The 13,161-nt window shown below is 37.1% G+C and overlaps 2 protein-coding genes across 6 annotated transcripts in view; one reads left to right on the forward strand and one right to left on the reverse strand.

Moving 5' to 3' along the window:
- Positions 1 to 2,130, forward strand: part of Mcmbp (minichromosome maintenance complex binding protein) — a 39,123-nt gene extending 36,993 nt beyond the window's left edge. For all 3 annotated transcript variants that reach the window (XM_027930206.2, XM_027930204.2, XM_027930205.2), the window contains one exon: positions 289 to 2,130. In XM_027930206.2, coding sequence (XP_027786007.1) covers positions 289 to 415 — 127 coding nt within the window. In that variant the 3' untranslated portion in view covers positions 416 to 2,130. The remainder of the gene's footprint in view (positions 1 to 288) is intronic.
- A 580-nt stretch (positions 2,131 to 2,710) lies between these two features.
- Positions 2,711 to 13,161, reverse strand: part of Inpp5f (inositol polyphosphate-5-phosphatase F) — an 87,883-nt gene continuing 77,432 nt past the window's right edge. For 2 of the 3 annotated variants that reach the window (XM_027930200.2, XM_027930201.2), the window contains 5 exons: positions 7,293 to 7,364; positions 6,258 to 6,331; positions 5,699 to 5,827; positions 5,238 to 5,325; positions 2,711 to 4,939 (listed from right to left, as the gene is read on the reverse strand). In XM_027930200.2, the coding sequence (XP_027786001.2) occupies positions 3,784 to 4,939; positions 5,238 to 5,325; positions 5,699 to 5,827; positions 6,258 to 6,331; positions 7,293 to 7,364 (1,519 nt within the window). In that variant the 3' untranslated portion in view covers positions 2,711 to 3,783. The remainder of the gene's footprint in view (positions 4,940 to 5,237; positions 5,326 to 5,698; positions 5,828 to 6,257; positions 6,332 to 7,292; positions 7,365 to 13,161) is intronic. The other variant, XM_071610846.1, reaches the window with a different exon arrangement.

The raw sequence follows: 13,161 nt of genomic DNA on the forward strand, positions 1-13,161 counted from the left end.
GGTCTTCGTCTGGACTGTGGGTTTTTTTGTGTGTGTGTGTGGTTTTTTTTTTTTTGGTACCCGAGATTGAACTCAGGGCCTCTGAGCCACATCCCTAGCCCTTTTTGTTTTTTATTTAGAGACAGGGTCTCGCTAAGTTGCTGAGGCTGGCTTTGAACTCGCAATCCTCTGCCTTAGCCTCCAAAGCTGCTGGGATTACAGGTGGCACCACTTGGACGCTTTTTTTTAATAGTATTCCTAGATCTTAAATTTTTTCTTAGACTTAAATGTGTTTCTGTTTCAAACCAGGTTTCTGTCTCTCAGTGCTGGGCAGACGACACTGTCAAGAGAACGATGGCTAAGAGCAAAGCAGCTCGAGTCTTTAAGAAGAAATAGGCTTCAACAGCAAAAATGTGTGAATGGAAATGAACTTTAAAGTTCTGATACCTATTTGAGGAGTAACGGGCAAACTGTAGCCACGTTATTGTAAAATTCAAATATCATTTATACCACAGTTTTATACATAATTTGTATCAAAACCCAATGACTTTTCCTGAAATCAAGCCTGGTGACATCTGAAGTTTATACGATACTCAGTGAGGGCTTTTACCTTACTGATTTTATGGAACTTTTGAAGTTTTGTTTTATAATGATATAAATTAGTAATGGTGTACAAAAATGTATTTGATATTAAAAGTTTAATATTGATAAATGTTGCTGATTATACCTATATTTCCTTAGCTGCAGCTAAGTCATAGGCCAGACTCTGTTCAAATGCTAATATTAACTTCATTTGAAGAAAATTGTTGTAATTTCAAAGTTGGAGGGATTGTGCTCTTGAGATTTCTATGTCTTTCCAATTAACAGTGGATTTGAGTATGTTCAGTAGTCCAAGTTTGGTGAATGGACATACTTCCTAGATTCACGGGTGAAATCCTATAGTATCATTTCCCAGATATTTGGCCACAGAAACATTCTAACAGTTATTAACAGCTTGAAAAACTAGCCTTTTACATGGCACTGGTACCCAGATTTTGCATTTTATGGACCAGTAAAATTCTGAAAATTTGGGGACAGGGTTGTCAATTTATTTTGGCAAATAATCTAAAAGAAATCATTGTGGATATATTTGAGTTTTTTTTTTTAATAAAAGGACAATCTCAGAATAAGAGGTAGTCTTTTAAATGGAATAAATATAGCTTTTTGAAGAACGCTATATTGTCCTTATGTTTCTCATTACATCCCAGTACATTTGGAAACTACTATTTTATAGGACTCACTTAAGGGAACACAACCTAATGAAGTTCTGCTGAAATTAAAAAAAAAACAAAAATCTAAGTAGACTTAAAAAATATTTTTAAAAATAACTCTTTAGGAAAAACTTTTTTTTTAATGGTGCTGAGATGGAAGGTAGGGCCTTACCTCTGTTAGGCAAGCTGCACCACTGCACTGTATCCCCAGAAGAGAAAAGAGGATTTTAAAACTAATAAATGGCATTTAGTTACTTTAAAGATTGGATTTTGAGACATAGAAGTTTATCAGTTCCAAATGTGCTGGATGAAGAAATATTATCTGCTAGTCTTGTAAAGGCCCAATGCAAGGTTTTTTCCCCAGACCAATTGGTTTTGATGTACAAATCTTTAAAGGAATGAAATATTACTAACATGTAGAAAGCAAAATAGTATCATTGTGGCAACAAGAGTCTTTTAACTTACCTCATTGAAAACAGATCAATTAAATGAGTCCTTAAAATTTTTTTCATGTAAGGAAGGCTTAGTTGACATTGATTTTTAACCAAGAAAACAGGGTCAGCCTTGAAAAGTCAAGGAATTCATATGCCTAATGAAGGGAAGTAAAAATTAGTTGTTCTTTTCCTACATTTAAATCTATTTTTATAAACTAATGTAAATAATGTTTATATTAGAATTCTAACTGGTTTTCATTTTTATAACTGGTAGACTACACCTTCCTTCAACTTTCAGAAATAAAATGAAGGCTCAACTGAATCTGAGAATGAAAAACATTATCTTTGTCCTAGTTTCCATGTGTCTTGACTGTGCCAATGTAAATGATAATCTACCAAAGAAATCATAATTTTGCTTGATCTTGCAGAAACGTTCCCTTGAAATAAAACTTCCCCAATTATCAGTACCTTGGACTGTTTTTCATGAATTATGTAAGATATGATCTATGTGGACAAGCCCTGTGTTCACTTGGAAACACATTACAAGGTGAATTTAAGTACAGGAGGTGGTGCAAATGCTCTCCTGCCCACGACCCACCCAGGCAGATTACACACTCTCCCTTACCTAGGAACACACACGTTCGGATTTGTTGTTCTTATTAAAGGCAAGATTATTAATCCAGACATTATATATCCTTGTTTTAAACATTGCCTTAACTTTAGTTTTCAAAAAATCTCTTTGGAATTCATTTCTGTGGAACTTATATATGCTTATTTTCTCACCTGATCTTGACTTGTATTTTTACTTGTGTTGTGGAACATTATTTTCAAGACCAAATTGGTAAGAACAGAATAAAGCATTCAGTTTTGAATGTTTGGAATTTAAAAGTACTGTTTGATTCACTTTCATCATTTTCAAAATCATGAGAATACTTCAAAAAACTGAAATAACACTCAGAATAAGTATGTAGTTATAACAAATTTACCACTTGTGAATTCTTTAAATCAAACCCTTGATCAAATGTCATGCAAGGAACTCACACAATATTTTAAATTACAATGGTACTTTATTTTAATAGTCACAAGATTTGACACTTCAAAAAAAAAAAAAACACAACTAATAAATAACAAATGTGGAATGCTTATTAAAGTCACAGTAGACATAATGTTCAGCCGAGATTCACTTTGAGATATCAGAGAAACCAATACTTGCTGGAATATGCTGTGTAGCTTTCTTACTATTTGGGTTATATAGAGGCCCCGGTTCTTTGTGGACAGGGTTATGGTCAAAAAAACCAGTTTCAGCACAAGCTGTGCTTCAGACTAAATTTTCAATAGTTGCAACAGTCTGCACAAGATGTTGAAGAATGCCCCCCCCCCGCCCCCCCCCGGAAAAAGGTTAAAATTTGAAAACTTTCTAGAATTTCCAGTAGCCAATATATTCTTACATCCCTGAAAACAGAGCAAAATTAAATTTAATAGATAATGCCATTCATATTGACAAGACAGGTTTATATTATACTTGGCAAGTGTACATTTTGAGGAATATAGGCAGAATATATTTAAGTTGGAACATGGGAAAAATCAGGACCAAATGAGAATGTTTCTTGACCAGTGTCAAAAATCCTCAATCAACTTCCTAGAAAATGATTAAAAGCCATCACAACTGAACAATTTTTTTCAATATTCAGATGTTTCTCCACACTTGGAACACTAAAGTCACTAAAAACTAAAGTGTATGATCCACCTTGTAGAGGTAATGCATAGGAATGAACTGACAACAGAAAACTGCTGAGCCTTTAAATGGGTCAATGTCTAACCTTTATATCTGCTTCCTAGAGTCCATTCCTCTTTTCCCTCTTAAAAACCAGTTCAAGTTGTTCTGAAGTAACCTGTTACAGAATATAAACTGTTCAGGTCTACAGAATCTAGGATTTGGGATTTCTAGCCTTGACTCCAATTTGGAAACCTCAGGTTCAGACTTCTTTAAAACCCTTCCCAATGAAACAAAAATTTGTAATCCGTAGATTAAGACGTAATACAAGTTAAAATGGCCTAATATGTGAAAATTCCTTTTTGAACTTTCAAATAAAAGCCAAAGGCTTCTCTGTGGCCAAAATCTAAATCTGAATTATTCGTGTCTGGCATTGTGTAAACATATTTTTAAGTTCCTTTTGCTGGACTTCGTTAACTACTTCTGGCTCTGCAGGACTCTTCTGAACTTTAGCTACTGCTAAGTTTATGCCATGGGTTAACCCAGCTTGTGTAATATTAGCAACCTGGACCATGGAACTGCGAATCTTTGCAAAGGGAGAGACTGCTCTGCTGCTACTGCTCTCTGAAGGAGAAGGAGTTACATGAAGCCCTGACTCAAGTTCCAACATGCCTGAACCAGAACCAGGGGTCTTTTGAAATATAACAGAGTGCACTGGTTCAACTGACAAAAACTGTGGGCCTGTTGCAGAAAAAGACACATCTAATTGAGATGGTCGAGAAGGGATTAGTTCTGCTGATTCTGATTTGGTTTCTTCATTAGAAACCTGATTGCTCATATGATTTCCTTCCTCACTAGCTTGCTGAGACACACACCTAATCTCTGATAGCTCCGTCATTTTGTTTTGTGCGTCTTGCACAAATCTGTGGCAATAAATATCCACAGGCTTGGCAAAACCAGTCAATATATGTATATTGTCAGCAGAAGGACTTTTTTTCAAAGGAGACACCCGGCCTTTTCCAAGCCCACTTCCATGAGCAACAGTAATGTCTGAAAGAACATGAATGCTAACATCAGTGCTGCTGATAGACTGGGATCGACTGCCTAATCGAGGTGCTGAAGCAATAATACCACAACTAGGAAGAACATAATCTACTGGCCCTACACTCTCTAAAGAATTAGCTAGCTGCCTGTCTTCATCAGACTTTGAATTTGTAAGGAATTCATCAGAGTGGTATGAGTCATTATCTGAAGACATGTCCCCATCAGACTCTGCCTGGACCTTATTGTCCATCACTCCTGAGTGTTCCAAAGTCTCAAGACTACTATCTGATTTCCAAAGATTGACTTTTAAATTTGGTTTTAGAAAGTTAACTTTCATTTCAGGTTTCGTGAAGTTTCCTAACTTTCGAAGGTTGCCAATATTTACATTGGATTTGGTCTGCTTCACTTTTTGATTTAGAGATGAAAATTTGCTCATTAAAAAATTCTTCCCCTGGGCCAAAGAGCCTTGGTTTTGAGATCTGATACCAATGATGTCTTCGTGAGGTTTACTGCTCTTCCTATAAATTAGAAAAGAAAAATGTCAATTGTCCATGGAATCCAGTATCACCATTCTAATAAATGAAGATGATTTGCTTATTTAAATTGATTCTGATTCTATGAAAACTGCATCCTTTAATTGATAAGCCAAAATAACTTCTTGGGATTTGACAATAAAATAACACTGTCCAATAGAAATATGAGAGCTACATAAGAAATTTAAATGTGGTTTCCCCCATTCCTCCCTTGGACATACCTTTAAATATGGATAATAATGTCTTTATTCTTGGAAGAAAATCTTAGAAGTGGTATGCTCACCTCTCAAGTTTTTTCTCAATTATAGGTACATCCAATCCCATAGCCTGCTTGGTTATCTGAAGCATCTCTGCAATGCACTGAAGGGTATCTGAAACCCAAATATAACCACTTAACATCTCCAAAAACATACAAAACATACTAAAAAATAAAGCTGCTCAAATTCATACAAGCTTGACTAAAATCTGTGGTCATGCACTTAAAAACAGGTTTAAAAATTGCTACTTGTTCACTAGTCTCCCCACTAATTTAAAATGTTCTAAAACAAAATTTAACATAAGATATAGAGAATCCATTCAAAGAAACTCCCTGTGATCCTGGGAACAGAGTTCGTATTTAAAGATCTCAGATCACAATGCTGGACCACTACACTGTAGGCAATGTCCCCAATTCCATTTGGACTCAGAAGAATAGAATATATCAAGCCCACTGCTGAATATTTTTTATATCTTCCTCTTTTTTACCTTTTCCATCTTCTTCTGGATTACGCATTACAGCTCTCAGTGTATGGAAATAACCACTTGCTTCTTTATATCTGTAGTGCAGTCGCATGCAGGAGAACTTTGGTTTACCAAAGAGTGTGGGTTCAGGACCTAAAAACCCAAATGAATACATGTAAAGTTATACCTTTCACATGACATTCACTTTCCTCTGTCACTTCAAAAGATCAACAAAACATTCATCAACTAGGTAGGTAACAAGTTTTCATAATCTAAATGAGAATTTGCAAAAGACAAGCTTATCGTGACCTTTTGATTTGATGACATATAAAAACTCTTTCAGTCTCAATTATTTAAATTTGATCCCTGGTGTTATCTTCACAAGGCAAAAATAATAGAAACCCAGTTAATATTATCAGACTGTATCTATCACTACTCTCTAAGACTAGAAAAGAAGTCTAAAGACAAAGACTACTTGAAATATCCTCTTCTGGTTTCTACCAGATACTTACTCTACCAGTCACTTAAAATAATCTGACCTACACTTGGAAGCAACAGAGTTGGTTAGTATGTTAAAATTTACCTATTTCTATTTTTTCCAGGCCTTCTAGACTCAATCGTTGATATTGGCTTACTTTATCAACTTCATCATCATAACTAGAAAGAGGGAGGAAAAAAAGATTACAATTAAAAGCATTTTTCAGCCAACAAGCCAAATATAACTAGCAAACTACTACATGCAGTTAAAATAAAATCTTCCCTAGCACAATAGTCTGGAGTAGAGTTAAAACATAAGAAATATTTTCTAAACAAGAATAACACATATAGTTTAACAGCTAAAGAAATTTGGCTTATAGATCTTACACTAAAAAAGAAACCAATTACAAGGCAAAAAAAAATTATGTTACAAAAATTTTAAAAAACAAAATCTAAAACCTAACCTAAAATGAAGGCAGAACACTCAAAACTACTTAGAAATATTTCAGCAGATGAAAATTCCATGTGATTTATACCAACAGGCATCTGAAATGAGGACTAAAAACATAATTCTAACAAAGCCAAAAATAAGTAAATATTTATTTAGAAAATATAAATTAAAACTCAATTCTGCTAGAGCATGAGGAAATAATAAAATACTTTTATTTTGCAACTGGCATTGTTAATTGGTAGTCTTTCTGGGAATGGATCTGACAATGAACCTCAAAAGTCACATAATTTCACATATCCTCTTGATCAAAGAGAAGCTGATATGTGTGCACAGGGACATATACATACAAGTTATCTGTATATGAATAGCTAACATCATTCATAGTAGCGAAAATCTGGAGGTAATTCGATACCTAACAATGGGGAAAATGCTTTATATGGTATGCTGATACAAAATGGAGTATATGAAAATCTGGGAGCTACACAGATAATACTAAGCTAAAAAAACACTGTGTGACTCTTAAAAAACAGATTAATAATTCTTATATTTTTCAAACTGAAAAATATTTCAATGAAATTTTATAATAATAAAAATCAGATTCTTTAACATTTTTTGCTATGAATTCTAAAAAATTTTTTTTTCCAAATTTAAAAAGAAAATTGAAAGCTCAAAACGAATAAAGCAACTTACTAGGCCACGTAGTAGGCAGAGTTAGAAAGCAGTAGCAGCACATCCACATCTCTATGAGTAGCATCAATGAGGCTAAACAAACATGACACAGGTAATTAAATATCTTCATCTGCATTTTTGGTCAAGCATATTCCCACAGCAGAGTCATTATGACAAAAGACTAGCCAGGTGAACAAAAGAAAAACAATTTGGAGTTAAAAGTAATGCAATCAATGCATTTGGAAAATTTTAAAGCAATAAGAAAAAACAGATTTGGGAAGTGGGGGAGGTGGAAAGAAGGACTGATCTGAGGAGAAGTTCTTTCTCAAAGAGAAGTAGCCAGAAAAGGGGAAAAGGAGGAGTCCTCAGGGAAAACAGGATAAATTGGGGGGGGGGGGGAGGTGGTAGGCGGTTAGTGGGAAGATAGGAAAATGTAAGACAGAGGAATCATAGATTACCTCATTGTCTAACATTCAAAACAACACTATACATTTAAGATATTTTGCACTCCTATAGAATACATCTCTTCAAAGAGTTTTACATAAATATAACATTTATGTGCCAAAATGAAACAAATCCAAGCTACATTCTATTTTCTCACTATAGATTAAAATAAATAAAAAATACAAGTTACAAACCAGATGAGTGTTGATGGACCATTAAATCAAAATCATAGTAAAATGTATCTCGTAAAATTAATAAGGAAACGGTCAAAGTATAAAATCTACAAATTTCTGACAATAGGAAGAATGTGAAAATATAAAAATATTAATCTAATATCAACAGGCTTTCCATGATCAAAAGGTGGTGCATTCTCATAACTAGTCTCTAAATTCCACTGGAAGAGTGGACATTTCTGTCTTAAGATTTCAAGATTTCATAACAAAATCGCTAGATCTTATAAAAACGCCAGTGGAAAAGCAAATGGAAAACAATAGCGGAAAAAAGATTCGTAGATGGAACGAACTTAAGCCACTACTTAATCTGCGTAAGAATGAGGTCATTGTTTAACGGGTACTGCGGGATTTACTAACATCTTCAACTGCAGTCTTCCACATCCGCGGCACCTTGCTGCGGCATGACTCTAGCAGTCATCTAAAACAACAAATGCACCTCAATTTTCGCCTAATAAACTGAAGAACACAATGAGGAAGAATAAGATGCCAGAACCCGATAAAACAGATTGATTCTAAGAGCCAAAATTTGAGCATTATCCAATGAATGGGAAAAAGAAAACCACCTATTCAACGATCCAGGGAGCTTCATTGAGAATAATACCGAATAACACAGTAATATGCGATTTCATTTTATGCATTGATACTTACGTGCATTCAGAAAATTGTTGCTTGAGCCAAGCCCAAAAAATACGTCACGACACATATTTTTATATGAAATAAATTCTACTCTACTAATTACAGATTACTTTCATCCTATCTTCCTAATTTGGCATTAATATTTACATCAGGCAAACATGATCCTCAGTCTAAAACATTATGTCCTTAATGAAAAGCACTTGGCACATAATAGGCGGTCGAAAAATGTCGGCCCTCCCCCCACCCGCATTTTTACTGAAGTCTTAACTGCAGTAAATACTTAATTTCCCTCCCCACCCACCCTTACCCCATTAAAAAAAAAAAAAAAAGCACTTTTAATACGAACAAGAAAGAAAAAGAAAGACCCCTTAGGTGCTCCCCCACCCCCCACATCTGCAGCCCTGAGGATGCTGCTCTATTCATTTTTGTTTTCCCGCCACTGAGGCAAACCCTCCTTCCACACTATGAAGACAAAAATCGCCAGCACCACATGCAGCCCAACCACAGCGACAATAGTCGCATAGAAGGCGCTGTCTTCAGGGGACATTAACATCAGGCTCTGGAAAAGGAGTAATTTACAGGAAAAATATAACCCCACAGGAACTTTAACCATAAGTCCTGCAAAAAGGAGAAAAATCTTAAAAGTCATGGCAAGAACGCCTTCAGACTTGGGTTCGGCCGCATTGGCGGCGGCAGCCCGCTGCGCGGTTGGTGGAGGCCGGTGGGAGCGCGGCATTGTCAGTCGGTCCGTCCGTCCGTCTGTCCGTCGATGTCTCGAAGCTCCGTCTGGAGCCACCTGCACCCTAGCTCGCGCCTGCAGCGAATGCGGCAACTGCTATGCGGCCGCGCCAAGTCACGCCCAGGGGACACGTCTGGTTTCCGGCCGCCCACTTCCGGCAGTGGCTGATTGGCAGTGCGCATGCGCGCCTTGCTCGGCGCATCCAGCGCCCTCCATGGAGGGCACGGACCCCGGCCCGGTGGGGGAAGGGCGCTGGGTGGTCGGCTCCCGCGATACTTGGCTCGCGCCTTTGCAACGGTCGGCGAGCGGCGGACCTCGGCCGTATCTGACCCAGCAATAGGCCTGATGGAGAGTGGTTATCCCATGGCTAATCACTCAACGAAACCTGGTAGGGGCAGCGGCCTTGAGTGTCCAGAGGGCGAGCTGAATAGAACCGCTACACACTTGGCTTTGTAGAGTGGCTGAAGGACATACCTGTACTTTCCTCTCAAATTTAAGGTCCTCTTTCCCATTATCGCCAGACTGTGCTGCAACAGCTGGAGGCGGGAAAGGACACAAAAGGCCTGAGAGGTCAGCCCTTATGTGCAGGGGCTGTACGAAATGGCCCTGTTGCGCTGGACAGCTCCTACAGAGCCCAGGCGGAAAAGCGCCGCAGCCCCGGGCTCCCGCCAGCCACCGCTTGCAGCAACTATGCTGCGGCAGTGACTGCAGTTTGGCGAGGAGGCACTGTCTCACGCATAATTAAGGGGATAACACAGGATTAATGCAGTACTTTTAAAAATCAAAATTACTGTAAAAATATGACTAAGACATCAAAAAATTAAGACAGTAAGGGTTTCTGCATTTGTACAATCCTTCCTTGTTTGCGTGACCCTAATCCCCACCCAGATCTTGGTAAAACTTTATTTACAACTTAATAAAAATATAAACGTTTCAATTTAAAAATAGGCAATGAATTCGAATGACATTTTTTCCCCCTAAGGAAGATACAAAAAGAGCCAACAAGCACAAGAAAAAAAAAATCCTCAACATTTGTCATTAGGGAAATGCAAATCAAAGCTAAAAAAGGTATATCTAACTTCAAATACACTAGGATGACAAAAAATCTTTTTAAAAGGGGAAAATAAGTGTTGGTCAAGTCTGGAGAAATTGGAACCCTCATACATGCTGGTGTAAGTATGAAGTAGCACAGCCACTGTGGAAAATATTTTGGCAGCTTCTCAAAAGTCAAACGGGATTACCAAATGAGCTGGCAATTCTATGCCAAAATATACACTCAAATGAACTGAAAATATGTGCAAACAAAAGCTTGAATACAAATGTTCATGCAACACTGTAATAGCCAAAATGTGGAGATAATCCAAAAGTTGTGTATATCCATACAATGGAATACTGTTCAGTTACTTGAAAAAATGAGGTTTATGCCACAATGTGGATAAACTCCAAAAACATGTGAGATCAACCAGTCACAAAAAGTATTATTCAACTTATATGAATTGTAGACCACTCCATCCCCCATATTTCCTGAGCTTCCAAAAGGGGTTCATGTTGGAGTAAGCCACAGAGTGATTTAGTGCCTCTCTTTATTAAAAAGAAATATCATGACTTCTGATAGACATACCCTTTCCTTCTATCCAAGCCAAGAAGCTAAAACATGATCTGAGAAGCCACCACCTTAAAAGTATCAGCCTCACCATCTGCTCCATCCATCTCATCCTATCCCAAAGCTTCAACAAAAGCAGTTTCCAGCAAAACAATAAGAACAGGAACACACAAAGGCCAAAATACCCGGCACGTGGCCAGTGCTTCAACCATTGTGAGATACAGCCAGTCTGGCATAGTCAGCCTTAGAGGAGATTCTTCTGGAGAGTCTCAAACTTTAGCTGCAGGGCCTTGAGAATCAACATGTCATTCCCTCAGACACTAACGCTGTCCTGGTTAGCAGTGGGACTCCCCTGCACACCTTTGCCTTAGACCTGAGGCAGCTTCTCTGGATCAAAGAGCTAACAGAACCACTCTCCATCAGGCACTGGCTCCATGTTAGTGGAGAAAACACAAACTTTTACAACCAATAAGACAAGGAAGGTAGCATCTCAGCTGATGATTCTTGGGTTGATGGGAGATCCAGAGTCTTTCAATATTCCAAAGGTTACCAATTCCAGAGTTACCAAAGATTGTGATACAGATGGGCCTATTTTGTACACAAGGAAGAAGATGAGAACGAGGATGGCAGTAGAAGCTTTGGCAAGTAAAAATGGCAAAGGATACTTTGCATCACTTGATAACCAACCACCTGAGGAAGAATTAGAGGACAAATATATCATGTAATAACATCTGAGGAAGAGAAGGCAATCTAAGGACAAACTAGAAACTAGTCAGGAAACTCAGCAAGAGGCCCACACCTGAATATACCCTAAAACAAAAGAATGAAGAAGTAGAACAAGAAGCAAAATACAACTAAAAGGGGGCTGGAATTGTGGCTCAGCAATGGAGTGCTTGCCTCGCACGTGTGAGGCGCTGGGTTCGATCCTCAGTACCACATAAAAATAAACAAAGGTATTGTGTCCATCTACAACTAAATATATATATTAAAAGAAAATACAACTAAAAGGCCAACTCAACAAAAAGCTCAGCCTGAGATCACAGTGACAGAGTTACAAGCATGAAGTATCCTGTGACTTAATGAGTATACAGAGATTACTATTCCCCTGTCTGTGACCGCCAGACACACAGTCCTACAAACAAGACAGCAATAAGGACAGAATAAATAAACTTAAGACTGCATTGTCCATCATGAAATATAAAACTAACCCTGGGTTTCAATCCTAGTATAAAAATTAAAATATGTATGTATGTAAACACATATACATATATATTTTATATTTTTTGGTACCAAAATATATTTTTTAAACAAATGGCTTAAAAGAACACAAATTTTTTGCTAAGATGTGTGAGAAAAACCTCACCTCACTTTAAAGGTATGCAAATTCGATCCATACATAGAGTATTTACTATCAAAATGAAATCTTCCATGACATTAACGTCATGGAAGTTTTGTCTATGAAGTAAGTCAATGTTACTTTTTATTAATGTTAATATATGTAAATACTATCTTCATTTGATTGTGCTTTGAAGCATACTTAATGTCCCTTTTATTAAAATTACATGAAATGTACAAGATAAAATCTAGGATGCTTTATTCTCAGAGCTTGGCCTAGAATTTCCTAAAATGTTTTTGATTTTATAATATTGAAGATTACCATTTTAGATTTGTGTAAAAGCAAGCAATTTGGTAGATCAATTTAGATTCTGCTATTCACTGATATTTTGAAGAACCACTTGAAACTGGATGCTTTTTGTTTAAAAAAATGTCAAGTATTAGTCAGCCTATTTATTTGATGAAAGGCTAGGACCACTTTATATCCAATAAAAATAATAAGCATCACTTGTACCTCTTATTGCACTCACTTATATGCATCAATACAATAAACCTAAACTCTGGAGATGGCAAGGCAGGATCCACACTGCCAGCTGCAGGCTGCAGTTGGCCAATATCAATTTTTTTTTTTTTTTGGTAACAGGGATTGAACTCAGGGGCACTCGGCCACTAAGCCACATCCCCAGACCTATTTTGTATTTTATTTAGAGACAGGGTCTGAGTTGCTTAGCGCCTCACAAGTTGCTGAGGCTGGATTTGAACTCACGATCCTCCTGTTTCAGCCTCCTAAGCCTCTAGGATTATAGGAGTGTGCCACTGTGCCTGGTGGCCAATATCAATTTTTAAAAATCAAATTTGTATTAAAATACTTATTTTAATTACTGAGTTTTTTAGCACTCC

This window comes from Marmota flaviventris, chromosome 4 (genome assembly GCF_047511675.1).
Source record: "Marmota flaviventris isolate mMarFla1 chromosome 4, mMarFla1.hap1, whole genome shotgun sequence".
NCBI lineage: Eukaryota > Metazoa > Chordata > Mammalia > Rodentia > Sciuridae > Marmota > Marmota flaviventris.